This window comes from Toxoplasma gondii, chromosome XI (genome assembly GCF_000006565.2).
Source record: "Toxoplasma gondii ME49 chromosome XI, whole genome shotgun sequence".
NCBI classification, from domain to species: Eukaryota; Apicomplexa; class Conoidasida; order Eucoccidiorida; family Sarcocystidae; genus Toxoplasma; species Toxoplasma gondii.
The window spans coordinates 4,436,146-4,454,055 of record NC_031479.1 but is presented as its reverse complement, the minus strand read 5'-3'; the positions used below and the strand labels follow the sequence as shown (position 1 = coordinate 4,454,055).

Below are 17,910 nucleotides of genomic sequence, written 5' to 3'. Positions count from 1 at the left end.
AGAGAAAACCAAGACAGTCGACGCAGTCCAACTTTTCCGTGGCTGCCGACAGTTCCGTTTGTTTACTTTCTTATGCTCTTTTAGAGAGAGACACAAGTCAATGCCTTGTTCGGTGTCGACCGTGCGATGCTGCAAAGAGAGGGACGGTTTGGCTTTGTGGGGAGAGATCTGCTACAGCACACCGTTGTCTTGCAAGACAGTTGCAGAAACGTGAGTGAAACCTGACGGCGAGATTCCGTCCAGTCGTGTGCCCGGCCGAGTTTCTTCCGTTTTGGGGAAGAGCATGATGTTTCTGCAAGCTGTCTTTTCTGCCGTTTTTCGTCACATTGACTTGCGTTCTCCTCCTGTCGTCCTGGAACTGAATCTGGAGCGAATGTAGACGCTGTTGCGCAAGGACCGAGATTCCTCCTCTTCACGCTAACGGAGAGTTTCGCTGAGACTGGAGGATCCTCATGGCGCGCTGCGCCTGCACAGCATGTGTGTAGAACCACTTCGAGTTTCTCGAGAAACATGGTTGGGTTTTCCGTCGCTCGTGGAAATGTGTGAACCGCATTCGGGGACGCCTTCCTCGGCCGACCTGCGTGCTGCATTTCCGTGTGTTTCCTGTTTCTCGCACTGGCAAGACAGAATGAAATTCGAGCAGAAAAATGCACACGCACGAGACTTCAGAAGTTCCCCTTTCTCGTTTCGGAGTGACGCGGGAGACAGCCACAGCGAGACTGTTCCCTTGGGGCGACTACGACTGAGAAGCGGACTCGCTCCGCGTTCAACAGCAGGATTTTTATTCCAGAAAAGTTCCTGAAGGCTTTCTGTGGAAATGGAGGTCCAGCTAGAGAGGCACCACCATTGCAGGCTCCGCAGTCTGCGTTTTCCTGGGAGGAATCCGCGAAACAAGAGTTTGACGTAAACAGACACTCGGAAAAGAAGCGAGTCCCGAAAGGCAGCGATCTGAAGGAAGCTCCTCGACAACTGCTTCACCTTCCTGCGTTTCTGTTCCCCACGAATTCCTCTCCCTTTCCTCGCCATTTTTTTCGTTCGCTGAAAAGCTTCTTACCTTGCCGCTACCTTCGACAGCCTCCCAGCTGCTGGGCTGGAGGATACTCCGAAAAAGAACGTTCGTCCGTTCTGTTTTCGATCGGCGGCTGTTGCCTTCGCGTTCGCTTCCGGTTCGTCGAGCAATGGAAGTCTTGAAAACACAGGACTCTTCGCTGCGTAGGGTCACCCCCGTCGGGCCGTCTTTGCGGTGTGCTGAGAAAAGCGGTGAAGACGCACAGCGACAGAGCGAGACACCTCACTTTTCGTCGTCACACACCCCAGCAGACGGATCGTATGTTCTCTTTGCTTCTTTTTCCATTCTTCTTTCTCGTTCCCTCGTCTCCTCTCTATCCGCTTCGTTTCTCCGGCGCGCGCGCTTCCGTCCTCGGCCCGGCGGCTTTTTGTCTGCGCGCTCCCCTGGCGAGTTGCGAAAGAGACTCTCTCTCCCGGACCAGCCGACTGTCTCTCAACGAGAAGAAAAGGCCTTTCTGCAAGAGCTTCTGTCTCGCGTTCTGCGTCGCGACAAGCTGACTACACACATGCGCATGCGCCGTTGTCGGCCTCCTTCACCTCACTTCGGGAGTTTTGAGAAGGCCTTTCCTTTCGTCTGGACGTCTCTGTTCAAGCGTCGATTCGTGTCACCTCGTCCTCTGTGACTTTCTTTCTTCTCCTTCGCCTTCCTCTCCAAAAACCCGCGGCGTCTGCTCGTCCTCCCTTCCTTTTCTGCTTCTGAGCACGGAAACGCCGGTCCCTGCCCAGCGAGACGCAGAAAGAGAAAGGGTGTGCAGAAGCTCGGCGAACAGAACGCCTTTGTCCTCGAATCAAACGTTGCCACCCTTTGACCAAGAGAATCATGGCGCTTCTCGCGGACGACGCATCTCCTCACACCAAAAAAGGAGAGACCATCGCCGACGGGCAATTCATTCAAATTATCGACTACGATGGAGATATCGTGTAAGTTATCCTTTCCTCATTCTGCACTCGTTTTGCCTCTCCACCGAGCCGTTCTGCGCCGCTGCTTTTGACTCGCTCTGTTGGAGATGTTCTTCTCGATTCATCTTCTCGATTCGTTCCCCCTTCCTTGTCCTTCAACTCTCTGGCCTCTCTGTCTCGGGCGTCTTTTGCCTTCTTCGTCGTTCCTGGGATATATCCCTTCGGCCTTCAGAGAATCCGGCGCCCCAACACACTCTCCTCGAGTTTTTCCAGTGCGCCTGTCTCCTCGTTGTCTCCTCGTCTCCCTGTTGTCTTTCTCCTCGCTGTCTGTGGGTTCCTCTCCGTTTCCTTGGCGTCTCGGTCCCCGACTTTCTGACTCGGCAGTTTGAGCAACCGAAACAGCAAGTCCTGAATCTTCTTCGTTTCCTCCCCTCGTCTCGGCGACTGCCTGGCTCGAAGCACTCCTTCTTGCGCCTCGACTGGCCTTTTTCCTTTTCGCTTCCTCTCATGTCGTCCATCTTCCGGTGTGCCATTCTGCGCTTCTCCAGAGCAGACGTAGACGCGTGGATGAAGAAGCAGAAGCTCGCAGACGTAGGCTTCAACTACAACGTCATCACGATTCTCGGCTCTCAGTCGAGTGGGAAGAGTAAGTCTTCCATCGGTCAGCTGATCGCTTCTTTCGCCTGAGGGTCGACTGTCGACACCGCTGCCTCCTCTCCTCTAGAGGACTTTCTCTCTCTCTCTCTATATATATATCTCTTCTCTCCGCTTTTTTCCTCGCTCCCCGCGGTTCCTCTCCTTTCTCGTTTTCGCTCGTTCTGCGTTCCGTTCGCGCCTGCCTGCCGGCGCCGGCAGGTCTCCCTCGTTCGCTTCGTTGGCCGCCGCGCTCGCGGCTGTCGATTCCCTCGACGTCCTCCCGTCTGTCTCCCGCCGCTGCCCTCAGGTTCTCTCATGAACGCTCTCTTCAATTGCCAGTTCCAGGTGATGGACCATGTCCATGGACACTCGCAAACGACCAAGGGCGTTTGGCTGGGCCGCGACGGCCTCGGCGCGGGTGCGGCCGCGCCTTGCTTGGTCGTCGACGTCGAGGGAATCGACAGCCGCGAGCGCGGCGAAGACAGACAGACCTTCGAGTACCGCAGCGCGCTCTTTGCCCTCGCCTTGACGGACTGTCTGTGCGTCAACGTCTGGTATCACTCGCTCGGCAACTTTACGGCCTCTGGCTACGGCTTGCTGAAAACCGTCATGGAAGTGAACCTCGACTTGTTTGCGCAGGAGAGAAAGTAGGAACGAGCGCGCAAAGCGCGTCCAAAAAAACTGCCAGGGAACAGAAGCGAAGCGAACCAGCTGCCCGCCGGATCGCCGCTCCTGGGGGGGAGGCCGAGAGCCGCTCCCCCTTTCCGGGACCTCTGGGGGGTGTATGGACTCCCGAGACGGAGGCCGCCCAGGAGTCCGCAACAACGTGGAGGACTGTCGTAAGATGTCGTGAAGGCAAGAGGCGGTTCGTGGTGCCGGCTGCAGTCCATGCTGACGCTTCTGAATCAAAAGCAGCTGCCCGAAAAACACTCTCTATCTCCCTCTGTCCCTCTCTCGCAGTCTCTCTATCTACAACGACCTATCTGTCTATAACTTTCTGGCTGTCTATATCTATCTTTATGCTTACCTATACAGATGGTGGCGTCTGTGCAATTGAGTCTACTTGCTTGTCTGTGGAGTCGGAGTATCCTGAGTTGTCGCTGTATCGCTAGGGAGCAGTGGACTCCGCATCGTCGTCCTCCATGTAGATCCATCGCGAGGAAGACCAATCCGTTCTGTCACTTGCTTTCTCTCTTTGGATTCGGAAACGTCTTCTGCCCTCAGCACACCTCGGACGCTCCTCCTCTTTGCGGTCCGTGACTGGGCGGAAGTCATGACCCCACTGGGTGAGAAAAAAGAGTTTTTTATCGCAGCTCGAGGTCGTCTGTCCTCTCCCGCTGCTTCAGGCCTGGGTCGGCGGTGATGGCCTCCTGAATCTCCCTTTTTTGTCGTGGTTTCTTGAGTTGTTGCTTCCCCTGTTTTGTGCTCCAGACCCCACACCGCTCCGCGCAAAATTGTATTTCATGCTTGCACACGAGTCTCGATTTTCTACATCTCCCTTGTATCGGTTCACTTTCAACTTTCGATTTTCTTTGCAGCCACATGTCTTCGGTAACTAGCCCAATTACACACACATTTATGGCAAAGACCTGTATACATAAATAAATATACATATACATATATATATTTATGTATATATGTATATATGTATGTGTGCACGTATGTAGGCATTATATATATATATATATATATATATATATATATATTAGATGTATATGTATGTATTCACATACGTGTGTATGTGTGTCTGTCTACATTCCTGATACGCGTATGCGCGTGGATCTACATTAATGCATATACATGTATGCTATCTCTGTATACGCGTTCGCAGGCATTTGTGGAGATGAGGGAGGATGTGGGGAAGAGTATACATTTGAGAGGCAGGAGCGCGTTTGAGTCATTTTCTTCGGGACTATCCTTTTTACAGGGTATCTCGAGTGCTCTATCTGAGGATTTTTCTTTTTTCTCATGCCTCCAGAAATCGTCAGGGAGAAAATTGCTCGTGAGTATGTCGAGCGAATTTGGAGAGAAATCAAAAAGGTGAGAGTCTTGCGGCTCTGCGCTGTGATTTGTAGTTCACAGCGGCGACCTGTTCATGTTGATCACGAGAAGAATATATGCGTCTGTGCTCTCCGGCTCCTCACGCTTGGGCAGCATCTGCGTACAAAGAATTTGAATGGTGAAGGCGTTTCGGCTGTACACGGCTCCCTCCCCTCTTGCGTTTCCTGCGCGCGTCTGGCCTTCGTCGGACGTGGAGATTTCTACGTCTGCTTCGCAGAGGAAAGCAAGCTTCGTCTAGTCCTTCGCTGCGTGTGAAAACGCGTTTTTCGTTGTCGGCGTTTGGAGGAAAGTATGCGTTGCGCTGGTCGTCTGATGGCAACAAACATGCGACTCCAGGGCGGCGTTTCGCCAACGAAACGGTTGACTCCACGATCTCGTTCTTGAACGAACGGCGTTGGGCGAGTGCTCCTTCGAGCGCAAGAAAAACGACTTTGTGTTCCCCAATAGCTGCGCTGTTTCTGTGTGCGATTTGCGCGCTCGGGTGTCTGCACAGCCGCCTGCGTTCGAGAACTCCTCGCCCTACGACTTGTTCGATTTCGAGGTTTTCGGATTCGCACACAAATTCATGAATCCCGAGCAGTTTGAGCGCGATGTGGCGGCGCTGAGAGAGTTGTAGGCGCACCCGGTAGAGTCTGCGAGGGGAGGACGACGCAGAGGAATTGCGCGCACAGGCCAGGCGCAAGGAAGGCGATGAGGACGCAGACGAGTTGCGGAAACCGGAGCATGCAGAGAGCTGTAGAAACGCGGTAAAAAAGGGAGCGGCGAGAGAGAGCTGAATGGGCGCATCCCGACTCGAGAGAGGTCGCCTTGTGTTTCTCGCGAAGAAGGAAGGGACATCGCGGAAGGTGGAAGAGTTTAGTTTCCTCGTGCTGGGGGGAGCATGGGAGAAGGTGCCAAGTCTGTCGATCGCCGTTGCTTTTCTCAGGTGGCAGAAGTCGCTGCGGCCGCCAAGCTATTCCCGGCATGTCCCCGCCGATGGATTCGCACGCTACGCGACTTCTATTTGGGTAAGGCGCCTTCGCCGGTTTCACTTCTCAGTTTCCTTCTCTCGCCGACGCGCGTCCTCCACAAGAACGTCGCTCGCGTCGGCTCTCTGCGCCCTCCTGCGTCGTCGAGGCTTCGCATCCTTCTTCTGTTTCGCTCGGCTCTGCGCACTGGCAGTGTGGCGACGTAGGGAGATTTGCAGACGGAGCCACCGCAGGCATCTTTGAAAGGCCAGCCCAGTGCGAGAAGGTTTTGAACAGCAAAGGCCCCAGTGACGCAGCTCTCAGACGCATGCACCTGTTGGCATCAGCTGGTCGTCTCCTGTCCAAGTTCGTGAAGCGTCACGACGACCTCTGGATCAACACCTGAATCCTTTTATAAACGCAGTGCTACATTCTAAGGTTGTGACCATCTCGTTGTTGCCTCTCGTTTTACACAGATGCATGTACATAGGGATATATATGCATATGCCTGGATGCACGTATACATGTATATATATATATATATGCATATATGTGTCTCTATATGTGTGGAGGAAGTTGCATTTTGGATCTTGGGGAGGGGATGGCGACCCCTCTCGCTGCCCATTTATTTATGTCAATGTGAAACCTTATCATTGTATTCCTCGGCGCTCCCGGAAGGCGCGTTTCTCTCTCTCCCCTTTCTATGTGTCTATGTCTCCATATCTGCGTTTCACTAGCCGTATGTGTAATTGTATATATTTATGCATCGATGAGGTAAGAAACGTTTATTTTCAGGAGGTGATTAAGAAGCAGGAGCAGTTGAACATTCCGAACCAGAAGGAGATGCTGGCGATTTACCGCTGCCAAGAAATCAAGGCGAGTGTTCTGTCGAGCCTCGGGGCCGCAGTCGCGGCGACGAACGCGATGGTTCAGCGCGGGCAGATGGACGAGACCGCCTTCTCACAGTGGCTGCGCGACGTCGCCTCCAAGGCCTTGGGTGAGTGAAAAAGGACAACGAAAAGAAAGTGTAAAACGCGAGGGAAATTCGCACGCAGTGTCCTCCCGAGCGACGCTGAGACGGAAGAGGGCAGGCGTTTCGGACAGTGTCAGCACAGGAAAGCAGTCACGGAGAAGCCGACAGAGGCAAGACGAACAAGAAGTCATAGACAGGAATGGAGACCTCGTGAGGGAGGCGTCGCAACGGCGAAAAGCGGGAGTAGTCGGCAAAGCAGAGAAAGCCATTTTCTGGCCGAAAACAGAAAACTCTCTCGCTGTTGCTTGCAGTCGCAGTGCTCGGGAACAGTGACACGGGTCAAGTCTCCGCTGAAGTGAGACGAGGAGGGGAAACTGTAAAAAGTATCAACTTTCACAGGCTGCAGAGCACATGAGGACGGAAACGACAGGGCTGTCATAGGCAGGAAACTTGAACTCAAGTCCCTTCATAAAGCGAAGCGTCCTACAGACGTTCGACGCGTATGGAGGGGGATCAAGGCGATGAGCACACACATCTGCAAAGGAATGGGAAGCCTCGTCTCTCACGTGTATCGGGATGTCGGTGATTCCTCTGCAGAAGCGGCCGGGTCACTCTGAATGTTTTCATCTTCATGTTTTATGCGTCTTTTGATGTCAATAGCGGAGTACCTCGAGCATGCATCGAGGTATCAGAGTGAGGTGTGTCAACGCGTCAAGGCTGACCTTCTCGAAGGGTGAGTCTTCCAGAGCGGAGGAAAAGGCTCACATGTTGCGTGGAGTCTCCTTGCTTCCTTCTGCGTTTGTCTCTCGTCCTCGGTTTCTGGGTTTCGTCTTCAGTTTCCTTCTTCCACTGCCGCTCTGGCCTTTGCTCTCTGTCTCTTCGTCTCGACTCTCTCCCATGGCTCCTCAGCTTCTTCTGCGTTGCCTTCGCCGGCTCTCGCCGTCTCTCTTTCTCTGTGTGAGTCGAGTCCTCTTTCTCTGACGTCTCTGCATTCGACGCAGTGAAGGTCTCGGAACAGGTGTGCCGCGCGTCTGTTTCCGATTCTCATTTCTCCCCTTCTGCGTTTCTTTCCTCCCTCTTTTCTCTGCAGAATTGTGTCAGCCGTCCAGCCTGTGGTGGACTGTCTGCTCAGTCATGTGCGCGACAGCATCGCGAACGCATTTCTGGACAAACTCACGTGAGAGACTTTTCCTCGGATTCTCCGTGATTGTGTCTCTGGAAAGGTCCAGCCATCTCCTCGATCTTCCTCGCTCTCTATCGGAGACACGCGATTTGTTTTTCGCACTGGCACTTTAGGGATCAGCTGTTCACTGTGCTTCGTCAATGGGGCTGTGGCCTCGCGTCCTTGCCTCTCTGGCCGCGTCGTTCTCTCCACACTCCAGCGTCACTCCAGCGTCACTCCAGCGTCTGCTTCCCCGCCATTTCCTCTCCTCCCATGTTGCTGACAAACGGTCACTGTCTCCTTTTGCCTCCATTCGCGCAGCCTCTGTCGCCTTTCATGGTGCCTGGAAGCTCATGTTGGAGTCTTGCCTCGAGTCTGTCTCCAGTGGTCTTCTTGCTTTTCCCTGGTTTCCTTCTTCTCTTCTTCTCTCATCTCAGTCACATCTCGCGACCGGAAACCTGGCGGAAGAGGCCGCGTTCTTTGCGGCTCGCTTTCCTCGGTCCGGTCACGGGGCCTGTAGATTTCGTCTTCTTCTTCATCTTCATCTTCGTCGTCTCTCGTCTCCACTCTTCCTCACCTGGCCTCGTCTTCTTGGCGCCTCCAGTTGCCACACGCGGTTCGAGAATGTCTTGGGTTTTCGTTTTTTCAGATCTTCTTTCACTGCGGCCGCGGGCGACGCGACGCGCACTGTAGGTTTCACAGAAGGGGCCAGATCGGAGCGAGAGAGAGGCAGACGAAAGCGAAGTTGCGACTTCTCTATGCGACCTCTGTCTCTCTCTTTCTCCTTTTCTCTCCTCATCTCGCCTGAGTTGGCTGCGTCGCCCAGTGTGTACTCTCTCGCTCAGTCTCCCGTGCATTCACTTTCTCTGCGGGAACACAGAGGAAATCAGAAGGATGCAAAAACATCTCGGAGCTCGAATACCAGTCCTGTGCGGGGCGACCACAGGGGTGTGGCGCTCTTCATCGAGCGTTCTCTGTTTCTCTGCTGTCCAAGGTTCTGCCGAGAGAGCCTCTGTCGCGACCAGATTTCATGGGGATCTCTGGAGAGTTTCCGAAACCTACAAAATCTCCGGGATGTGGATGTGTCTCGAAGAGTTCTTCTCCGATTTTCGTCTGTCTCCTCAGCTGGCCGGACGTCCTGTCCTGGATGCGTGGGCGAACTACAACGACGCCTCGTAGGTGACGCGGAGAAAATCAAATCTGGACGCACGGCAAACGACAAGTTCCGGACGCGAGTTTGACTCCTCACATCCATACACAAATGTGGACGTTCTCACCCATTAACACACGCATCTGCGTCTATATATGTTTACATCCATATATACCTGCATATATGCATATGTACATATGTGTATTCTTATGTATTCTCACATTCGTTTTATGGCTAGCGATATTCAAATACATCTCTATATGAAAATTCATGTACTCACCCATGCGTATATATATATATATATATATATGTATTGGTGCAACTATATGTGTACCTATGTGTGTCCATGTGTATGGGGTATTTTGAGGGCAACGATGAGGAAACCGGATGAGGAAAGAGCGACGTTACGATTCTTTCCTTTCGTCGTTTTCATTGAAGCCCTCTTGTGGTTGTCTGCACCAAAAGAAAAGGCTCAAGGGAGAGGGATGTTTTTCTTTTCAGCTCCGAGCTTCTGCGAGATGCGCAGGAGCGGTTCCTGGCTGCAGCCGGAGCCTGCAGCGCAAACCTGGCAGATGGGTCCCATCTCTCGTTCGCCACGGACCTCGTGCTCGACGGCATGACCCGTGAGTTGCGCTTCTGTTCGTTGCCTTCCTTTTGATATTTTTCCTCGACAAAAACAAGCACTGCGATGCTTTCGTCTCGCCGATTCTCCATTCGTTGCCACACACATCACGAAAGGCCGCTCGATCGTTGACTTATGGCTCTCTTCGACCGTTCGCGTATTCACAAATATGCATTTATCTGTGTTTATATAAAGGTATTTGCGGTGTGAAATGTAAATTCATCCAAAATCGGTAAATGTATCTTTCTACCTGTGTATAAATATAGATAGCGGAAGCGTTCTGTATCTCTGTGTATATGTATATATAGACGTCCATGAGTAACTGCGTAGGGTATGAGGACGTCCAGAGCTCTCAGGGTTTCTTCGGATACTCTTGATTCTAAACACGGCGTCGTATAAATATATATATATATATATATATTCATATATATATCTATGTATATATATATATATATATATGGATGCGCAACACCAGTGTGGATTAAATTTGAACTGAGGCTGCGAGTGAGGGTGGTGCTGGATAAAGATTTGGTCGCCTGCAGGCTCGGCGGTTGGCTGCTGCGGCTTCGCTATATTTTCAGCGTGTGTGTAGCCTGACGTTTCGTCCTTTTCAGTCCTGTGTTCTCCTTTTCTTCGTTCCGCGGCTGTCAGGCATGTTGACGAAGGACGTCGCGTCTGTCAGGGAGAAGCAACAGGCGCAGCTGGTGGCTCTTCTTCAGGTAACTGCAACGCAGAACTGCTTTTTGCCGAGACGCAGAGGGACCTCGATGCCTTCGTTTTCGTTCTGTGAAGGAGACGACACTCCCTTCATCTGTCTCCAGGGGGGATGCCTTTCGGCTTTTTTCTCGCTATTCGCGCCTCGTTGTTTCTCAGCGAGTCTTGCGTCTGCTGTTTCGTCGAGCTCAACGCCTCTCTGTTACGTGACGCGTTCCCGAGAGAAGAACATGCTCCCAATTGTCTCTGTGTCTCCGACGTTAGCTTCGTCTGCACCCGTTCGGTTTCTTCTTGTATCTTTCCTGTTTCTCTTCTCTCTCTGTTCATCTCCGGTTTCGCTTTCTCACTGCCCGTTTCTTTTTTTTTCGCCTTCTTCTCTCTCTTCGCCGCTTCGTCTTTTCGAGTCTCGTTCGCCTTCACCGCTCTTTAGCCCATTCGAGATTTCAGGTCCCTTCGTCCGGCTGGCTCTCTCACGCGGTTTTCTGCCTTCCTGTGTCCTCCTTACGGAACGCATTTCCTCTTCGCTTTCGACTTTTCTCGTCCTTTTTCCGCGATGCAGAAAACGTGTGACGACGAGCTGGTTGGGGTGGCAGACAGTCTCGCCTCCCGAGGTGAGCAGTGACCCTTGTTCCCTGGAGAAAAGAGACGCAACTTTGTCTTCCAGCCAGCTGCTTTCCTCTCGCGGTCAGGTGCCTCTCGGTGCCGGGTGAGACGTTCGCTACGCGGGGAAGCCGTCGTCGACAGAAATCTGCTCTTCCACGATAGCGGTGGCTTTCTTATGCTCAACGGAACCATCGAAAACTGCTATGATTCTCAGGCTTCAGATCAGCACCGATCTTCCAGGCTCAGCTGCTTGATTCAAATGCGAGCCCATACGTTCGGCGACGACACTCTCGCCTCCATCTATTTAAATGCGTATTTAGACATGCATATGCATACATATATATATATATATATACAGTTTATACACACACTCATACATGTACAGATACACACCTATATCTATATATATATCTATATCTATATCTATATATATATATATATATATATATGTGAGTATCTGTAAGCGTTGGTTGAGTCCTGCGTTCAGCCGCATGTCACCGGGGTGTTGTCAGCGTGTTCGCTCTTTTGCGTTGGTCGTTCTCGACGCTCTTCTAAGAGTTCCTCCGAATATGTTGTCTGCTGGTTTCGCCAGACTTTACACCTCAGCAATTCTGGGGAATCTGTCGCGCGAAGACAGCAGCAGCCGGCGCCGACTGCGTCACTCGGTTCTCCCGAGCCAGCAAGGGTCTCTCTGTCTCTCGCAGAGAGGGGGAGCGAAAGGATGGAAATGGAGACGACGGGGACATGATGACAGACTTCGAGATTCAGTGTCGCGTCCTCGCCCTCACGCAACTCCGCAAGCAAATTGAAAGCATCGTCGCCAATCTTCACATCCTCATTCTTGACCGGTGATCAAAAGATAGTTCTTCGTCTCCTTCCTTCTTTACTACACAGAACATCCCTCATATATATATATATATATATTCATTCATTGCACATGACCTCTGCTTTTTTCTCTTATATATATATATATATATTTGTATATGTATTTGTACATATATATATATATATATGCATGTGTGTAACGGTGAGGTCGGAAAAGTGACTGTACTGCGTATTGTTGAGTGTTTTTTGTCTGCATCGGCGGTTTGCGTTTTTCTTGTGTGCAGTCGAAAGGATGAATCGACTGAATGGTTTTTCAAGCCGCCTGTCTTCTTCTCTTTGTGCATCGGTTGTCGTCACTTTCCCCTCCCTGCCAGGTCCTCCCTCGCTGGATCTCTCTCTCGTTTTCTGTCGGCTTTTTCTTCTTCTCACAACGCCCCGTCTGTCTGCGTTCGAGTTGCTCCCTGACTTTTTCGATTTGTTTGCCGACCGCGGTTCTCTCTGGCTTCGCGGAAGGCGACGCATGACGACACACACATGTATTCTGACGCAGAATGCGGCTTTCTCTGTCCACGCGCCTGTTGAGCATCCTCACAAATGCCGGAGCAGGTAGAAACTGTGAAGGCTCGCAGGGGAGAAACTCGCGAGTTCCCTCCCTCCCAAGGTCTCTGTGTCCTGGCCGTTCTTCTGCAGCTTTCAGACGTTCTTCAGCTACGACGACGAAGACCAGCCGCGGCAGGTACGCCGCGCGCTCCTGTTCTCTGGATTGGCGTCGTTTCATCGTACTGTTTTTTTTTCTTGTCTTTTCTCGGACGCGACGTGGTGCTGTGTAGGCAAACACCGTTTGCGAACGCGAAACATGGATCCAGAGAGCGACGGAGAACCGAAAAACATATTTGCCATCCCGCAACGCGTCGGGGTCTCGCATGGCTTCTTCGAAGGAGCCACTGGCACTCATGGGCTTGCTTTCTTCGACAGTCTGCGACCTTGTGGATTCAATGTAGCAACCTTCCTTCTGCTTCCGTTCAAAGAATGCACACTTGCGATATATATATATATATATATATATATGGATGTTTATGCCCCCTTGTTTTGTACGCCTTGTTTGTTCGATTTTCTCACTCGCTTTTTCTGAAGCGGAACAGAGTCTGAATACGTGTTGATTTCATTCTTCCTTTTACATCGTGGAGGACGCTTCGTTGATTCTCGTGACGGACGAATGGCCCTGAGAAGGGAGGAAGTGGACATCGTGTCGACACAAACAGCCCCAGGATTTCTAGACATTTTCCGCGACGTTCCTGTCTCGTCTGTTGCTGCTGCAGTGGGAGGCTCTTTCGTCGGAACAGCTTCACAAAATCTTCGTCCACGCCAAGGAACAGGCTCTAGGTTCGCGACTTCAAACGGGAATGACGGCCTGCAGCCGTAGTCAAACATATATATTTGTACATGCATTGGTGCAGGAAAGCAGACGTTCTCATGTAGATCTCAAAAAATAAATGTGACTGGGGGGGCTCCGCAGAAACAGACATCCTCTCGTGGTACGTCTGCGTTCACAATTCTTCGTGACGCCGAGAGAGGCGTTCTTATGCCTGTTTGCCCATCTACGCAGGAGTCGATACAGACACCGGTCCATTCGCTGTAATGCTTGACATAGACATTTCCATGCCCTTGCATCTACCTCTTTGTATAAAGCTCTCCTTTTTGCCATAGTCTTCATCACTGCGCCTGTATATATATATATATATATATATATATATATATATATATGTATATATATATATATGTATATATATATGTATATATATGTATGTATAATTTGTATATCTCTGCCTGCAAGGTGTGCCATGCGGATGTGGACTTGCTTTTGTTTGTGAATTTCGTATTTCAGTTCTTCTTCCGACGTTTGCCTGCATGCGGTTGCATCCGTTGTCGGTGGCGACGCCCACCTTGTTTCCTCCGGCTGCGTCGGAAGCGCCGAAGGGGGCTGCTTCTTCGCCTGCTTCGTCGTCGGTGTTCTTCGCGACGTCTCCGCTTTCGGAGGCCGAGAAGGAGGAGTTGTCTGTCCTTCCTCGCAACTTTTTCTCGGAGCTTCTCGACGACTTACACACCCAAGCGATCCACCAGAAAGCGCTGCGACAGATGCAGCAGATGTGCAGAGACGCGCAGCTGCTGCAGCAGGGACGAACGCGAGTTTCATGGCGCAGCGTTCCGCTGTGGGGATGGTTGATTCTCCTCGCTCTCGGATGGAACGAGCTGACGGCCGTCCTCAGCTTCGTCACAGGCAACTGGATCTTCTTCCCCGTTTTGCTCCTCGCGCTCGCGGCCGCCGCTGCTGCCCTCCTGACGGGCAATGCGCAGGTCGCTCTCGCGAGTCTCCAGCACTGCCTCCTGCTCGCGAAGACTGTCGCCGTTCCGCTAGCGAAGCAGGTCCTCGTCGCGGCGCTGAGCGCGGTCGACGTAAGTCCGAAGCGTGGAGAGACTGGACGCTGCATGCAGAGACACGGGGAAGGAGGAAGGCCGAGCGCCGGCGACAGAGCGCAGCAGGCCTGTGGGGATCTCTGTCGTCGGACTGGAGGAGAGGGAGAGGCGAACTTGGGAGGGAAAGAACGAAACGGAGAACCGGTCAAGAAATGGGGGGACTGTGCAGCCGTCTCTGCTTCGTTCATGTGGAGTCGAAGAAGAGGAAAAATACCAACGGAGAGTCACGACAGGAGGCAGCTGTATACATGTATCGATGTCAACATACTGACTTGACACACACACACGAATCACTGCCATACATTTATCTATATATATATATATATATATATATATATATATATATCTGTGTGCATGCATGCATGCATATCGATAATTATGTAAGTATCTATGCATATGGGACTACATGTGTATATTTTTGACTATGAGTGTTTATTGTCCGGTGCATGTGATCGCTCATAGCAGACAATGGGGGGAGGGCGCTTGCAAGCATCGGGTGCGGCAGCCAAGGCGATTTCTTTATTTGGGAAACTCGTTTCTTCTCATTGGTCCACGCATTCTGCCACCGCGTCACCCGTTTCCTCTGTGTATCTCACCAGTACACTCCGCATACTCTCTTTTCTTTCCTCGTTTCTCTTGGCATTTCCGTTTTGCTCGCCACAGGGGGCATCTGCATCTCCTCCTCGACAGGGACGCGAAGTCTGCGTGAGAGGTCGAAGTCCGCCAAAAGCGTCTGAAGACCTGCAGAGGTAGGAGAAGGCGCAGAGAAGGCGAGACATGTTTCGTTCTTTTTTTGCTCCAGATTTTATAAAGTCTTTTCGTCTTCTTGCTCCCTTCAGAATCTCTCGACCTCCATCTCCTCCGTGGCTGCATGCGCTCGGTTAATGGAGGGCGCGCGTCTGGAGAGACGCTGTTTCGTTTGCGCTCTGTCTTCTCCGTCTCCCATTCGATGTCTGCTTGCATTTGATACCTTCGCTCCTTTCTCGCCTCTCACCGCTGCGAGTCTCTGTTTTGTCTGCACCTCCGGATCTTCTCCCTTCGCTTCAGACCCGCAGACTTGCCGCCTCGCAGTGACGCAGAGGGAGGGAAGGCCGCTGTCTCTTTGCAGCCGCGCCAGGCGTCTCCGCAGCAAGACGACGCGACAAAGTGATGGAGAGACTAAGAGAGAAGCCGACGTTCAAAATGCAGGACATCCCCACAGACAGTGACTCAATTGTAGCGAAGCGGAGCTCTGGAGGGCAGTGGGGTGAGAAGGGGAAGATGCGTAAATCTCAAACAAGAACAGAGACCACTGTGAAGATGTTTCGGTGGAGGCAGTCGACGGAAAGGCCATCGACAAGTGAAACGCAACAAAATGTGCAGGTATGACAGGACGAAGACGAGAAAGGAGAACGCCTGTGGGGAGAGAGTCGGCAAAATGAGCGAGGGGGAGAATGAAGATCTGACTAGGAAGACTGGCCTTTCCTGTGTGAGAAAGCTACGGGATGAGCAAGGATCGTTTCATTCGTCATGGATCGATGGGGGCGTCTTGACTTGGCCGACGTCTCGCAAACGAAAGGATGCTTTCCGTATATCGCGCTCTTCTCCCTGCATTCCTTCTTCACCCGTTCTTTCCGCACAAGCGGGGAATGCCCATGCTGGATGAAGAGCACCCTGCGTCATGTTTTGAAGAAACTTCGCAGCTCTGGTGTGAAAAATGGACTTGTCCGGGCGGGAGTGCCTTTTCGAGAACGTTTTTGTGAAACGGAAAATCCGTTTTTCTCATCGCCACCGTTTTTCTCAGCGGAAGCGGAATCCGCAGTCCAACATTTCGTCTGTGTTGCCGAGAATCAGAGCTCAAGACGCAGGAGTCTAACATGGTCAAAGGCGACTCGTGTGTCTCCTCGTTCTCCTGAATGTCCAGAGCAGTAGACAGGGATGGTAAGCTGGAAGAGCGAGACGGCAGGAGATCCAAGAAGAATCAACGCTACATTGCTCGAAACGCGCGAAAAAGAAGACATATGGCAGTTCACTTCTGCATGGGGCGGACGACAGACATCGCAGCCACAGCGACGACGACGGGGAAGCAGGAGTGATTGTTGCGAACGATGAAGGCCTGTCAATTCTATACAGCGTGTCATCGGTGAGGAGGAGCTATACCGAGAGTCTGGCTCCTCTTTTCTTTCCGTTTGGGTTCGCTTGCTCTGTCCACAGTCTTCTTCTCGCTCTTCCTCGAATGCCTGTTTCGCTGTCCTGTTGCTCCGGCTTCCAGCCTGACTCTTCTCTCTGCATGCCGGTTCTTTTGCGTCTGCTGCCCGGCGCGCTCCGAGAGCTCCGCAGTCTCTGACGGCTTATATGAAGCGCTTCTGCGATTCCTTTTCATCCGTTCACGTAACCGGAAAATAACGAAACGCTCCCGCCAGGAGATTCATGCCTGTCTTCGTTGTGGTTTCCCACCACTCCTCTCTCGACGAGAATGTATGTATAAGCAAATATGCATATATATATATATATATATATATATATTTCTTTATAAGGATTTGTTCTTCTTGCCGGTGTTTTCGGAATTCCCTCATTATTCGCGTATGTGTACAATACTGAGTAGCCGATTAGATTCGACAGGAGTAGTATGTCCATGCTAGAGCATCTGCCTGGGGTCTTTCTCTTGAAGGTGTCTCCTAGGCACTTGCATTCCGCGCTTTCTCGCGATACAGAATCCGCTCGCAAGGTCAGTTACAGAAAGGAATACCGCTACAAAATTCACCTCAGATCGGTATCACAATGCTCGTAACTTTCATCGCAATCCCCTTGGTAAAAGGAAGCACCCTGAGCATCGGCGTCCAATCAAGAACTGGAAGCCGTTGCGCTCGGGAGTTCGTTATCCGAGGCAAGTGCTTCAGGTCGCCAGTTTCTTTGTTTATAATTTATTTTTTTTCGTTAGCGTGGATTCGACAGGACTCCTCGGTTTTTCTGTCGGTGGAGAGATTCCACATCTGCACGACTCTTTAGCTGACTGTCACTCTGGCGGATTCACTTTTGCTTCACGAGTCGAGAGAAACACTGCGCAGTTTTAATCTGCAAACAAAAGAACTCTCCAGTCGACGCAGATCTACGCAGGCTCACCAGAGAGGACAATACAAAGCGAAAAACATCTCTATTTTTTTCTGACTTGTGATAGGAGGTCCGTCGTATACAGACATGGGCAAGATCAGTCACATATCATATATACAGGTCTTGCTCCAAGTCCAAGTGATCATGTGTACTGGTACATGTGTATACGCCCGCTTAGGTATTTCGTCTTAATTTGTCATGTTTTGATTGAAGATATAAAGAAGAGACACAAGGGGAGAGAGATGCTTGACGTTTTCTTCCTCTCTGGGCAGTCCTTGACGCCTCGTTTCAGCGCAGAGAGAAGCCTAAGAAGCCCAGTGTTGGTCAGCGCAGAAAATCGACTAGTGATTTCAAAGGAGGCATGCATAAAGCAGTCTCCAAAACATTTCTTTGGTGCTTTCCACGCCTGCACGGACAGCTGCAAGAAGTTGTTTCTACTCGATTTATTTTCATTCTGCCTCGATCTTGCACAGAGCTCGCGACACACACAGCGAGTTCATCGGCGCATGCGGAGAAAGAAATGGCGAGAAAAGAAGGCAATGCTATTCCGTTTACTTCTTCGTTTTCGAAACTTTCTCGCCGTTCATTCACGGCCGAGATGCTCCCTCTGTCTTCACAATCTTCTCTGAAAGAGCGGACTTCTTGAGAGACCAACCTCACGTTGAAAAGTCTTGAATTCATTTA

At 51.5% G+C, this 17,910-nt stretch overlaps 1 protein-coding gene across 1 annotated transcript; it reads left to right on the top strand.

The window, feature by feature from the left end:
- The first annotated feature begins 1,300 nt into the window (after positions 1-1,300).
- On the top strand, positions 1,301-16,552 carry TGME49_314970 (root hair defective 3 gtp-binding protein (rhd3) protein). Its single transcript, XM_018782846.1, has 21 exons — positions 1,301-1,989; positions 2,517-2,614; positions 2,912-3,251; positions 3,829-3,890; positions 4,583-4,644; positions 5,159-5,277; positions 5,591-5,672; positions 6,408-6,609; positions 7,246-7,318; positions 7,676-7,762; positions 8,397-8,436; positions 8,873-8,922; positions 9,399-9,520; positions 10,171-10,238; positions 10,793-10,844; positions 11,429-11,684; positions 12,352-12,397; positions 12,981-13,044; positions 13,547-14,115; positions 14,800-14,885; positions 15,184-16,552. The coding sequence occupies exons 1-21, from the start codon at positions 1,889-1,891 to the stop codon at positions 15,284-15,286; spliced, it is 2,682 nt and encodes an 893-aa protein (XP_018635348.1). The 5' UTR covers positions 1,301-1,888; the 3' UTR covers positions 15,287-16,552.
- Positions 16,553-17,910: the final 1,358 nt, after the last annotated feature.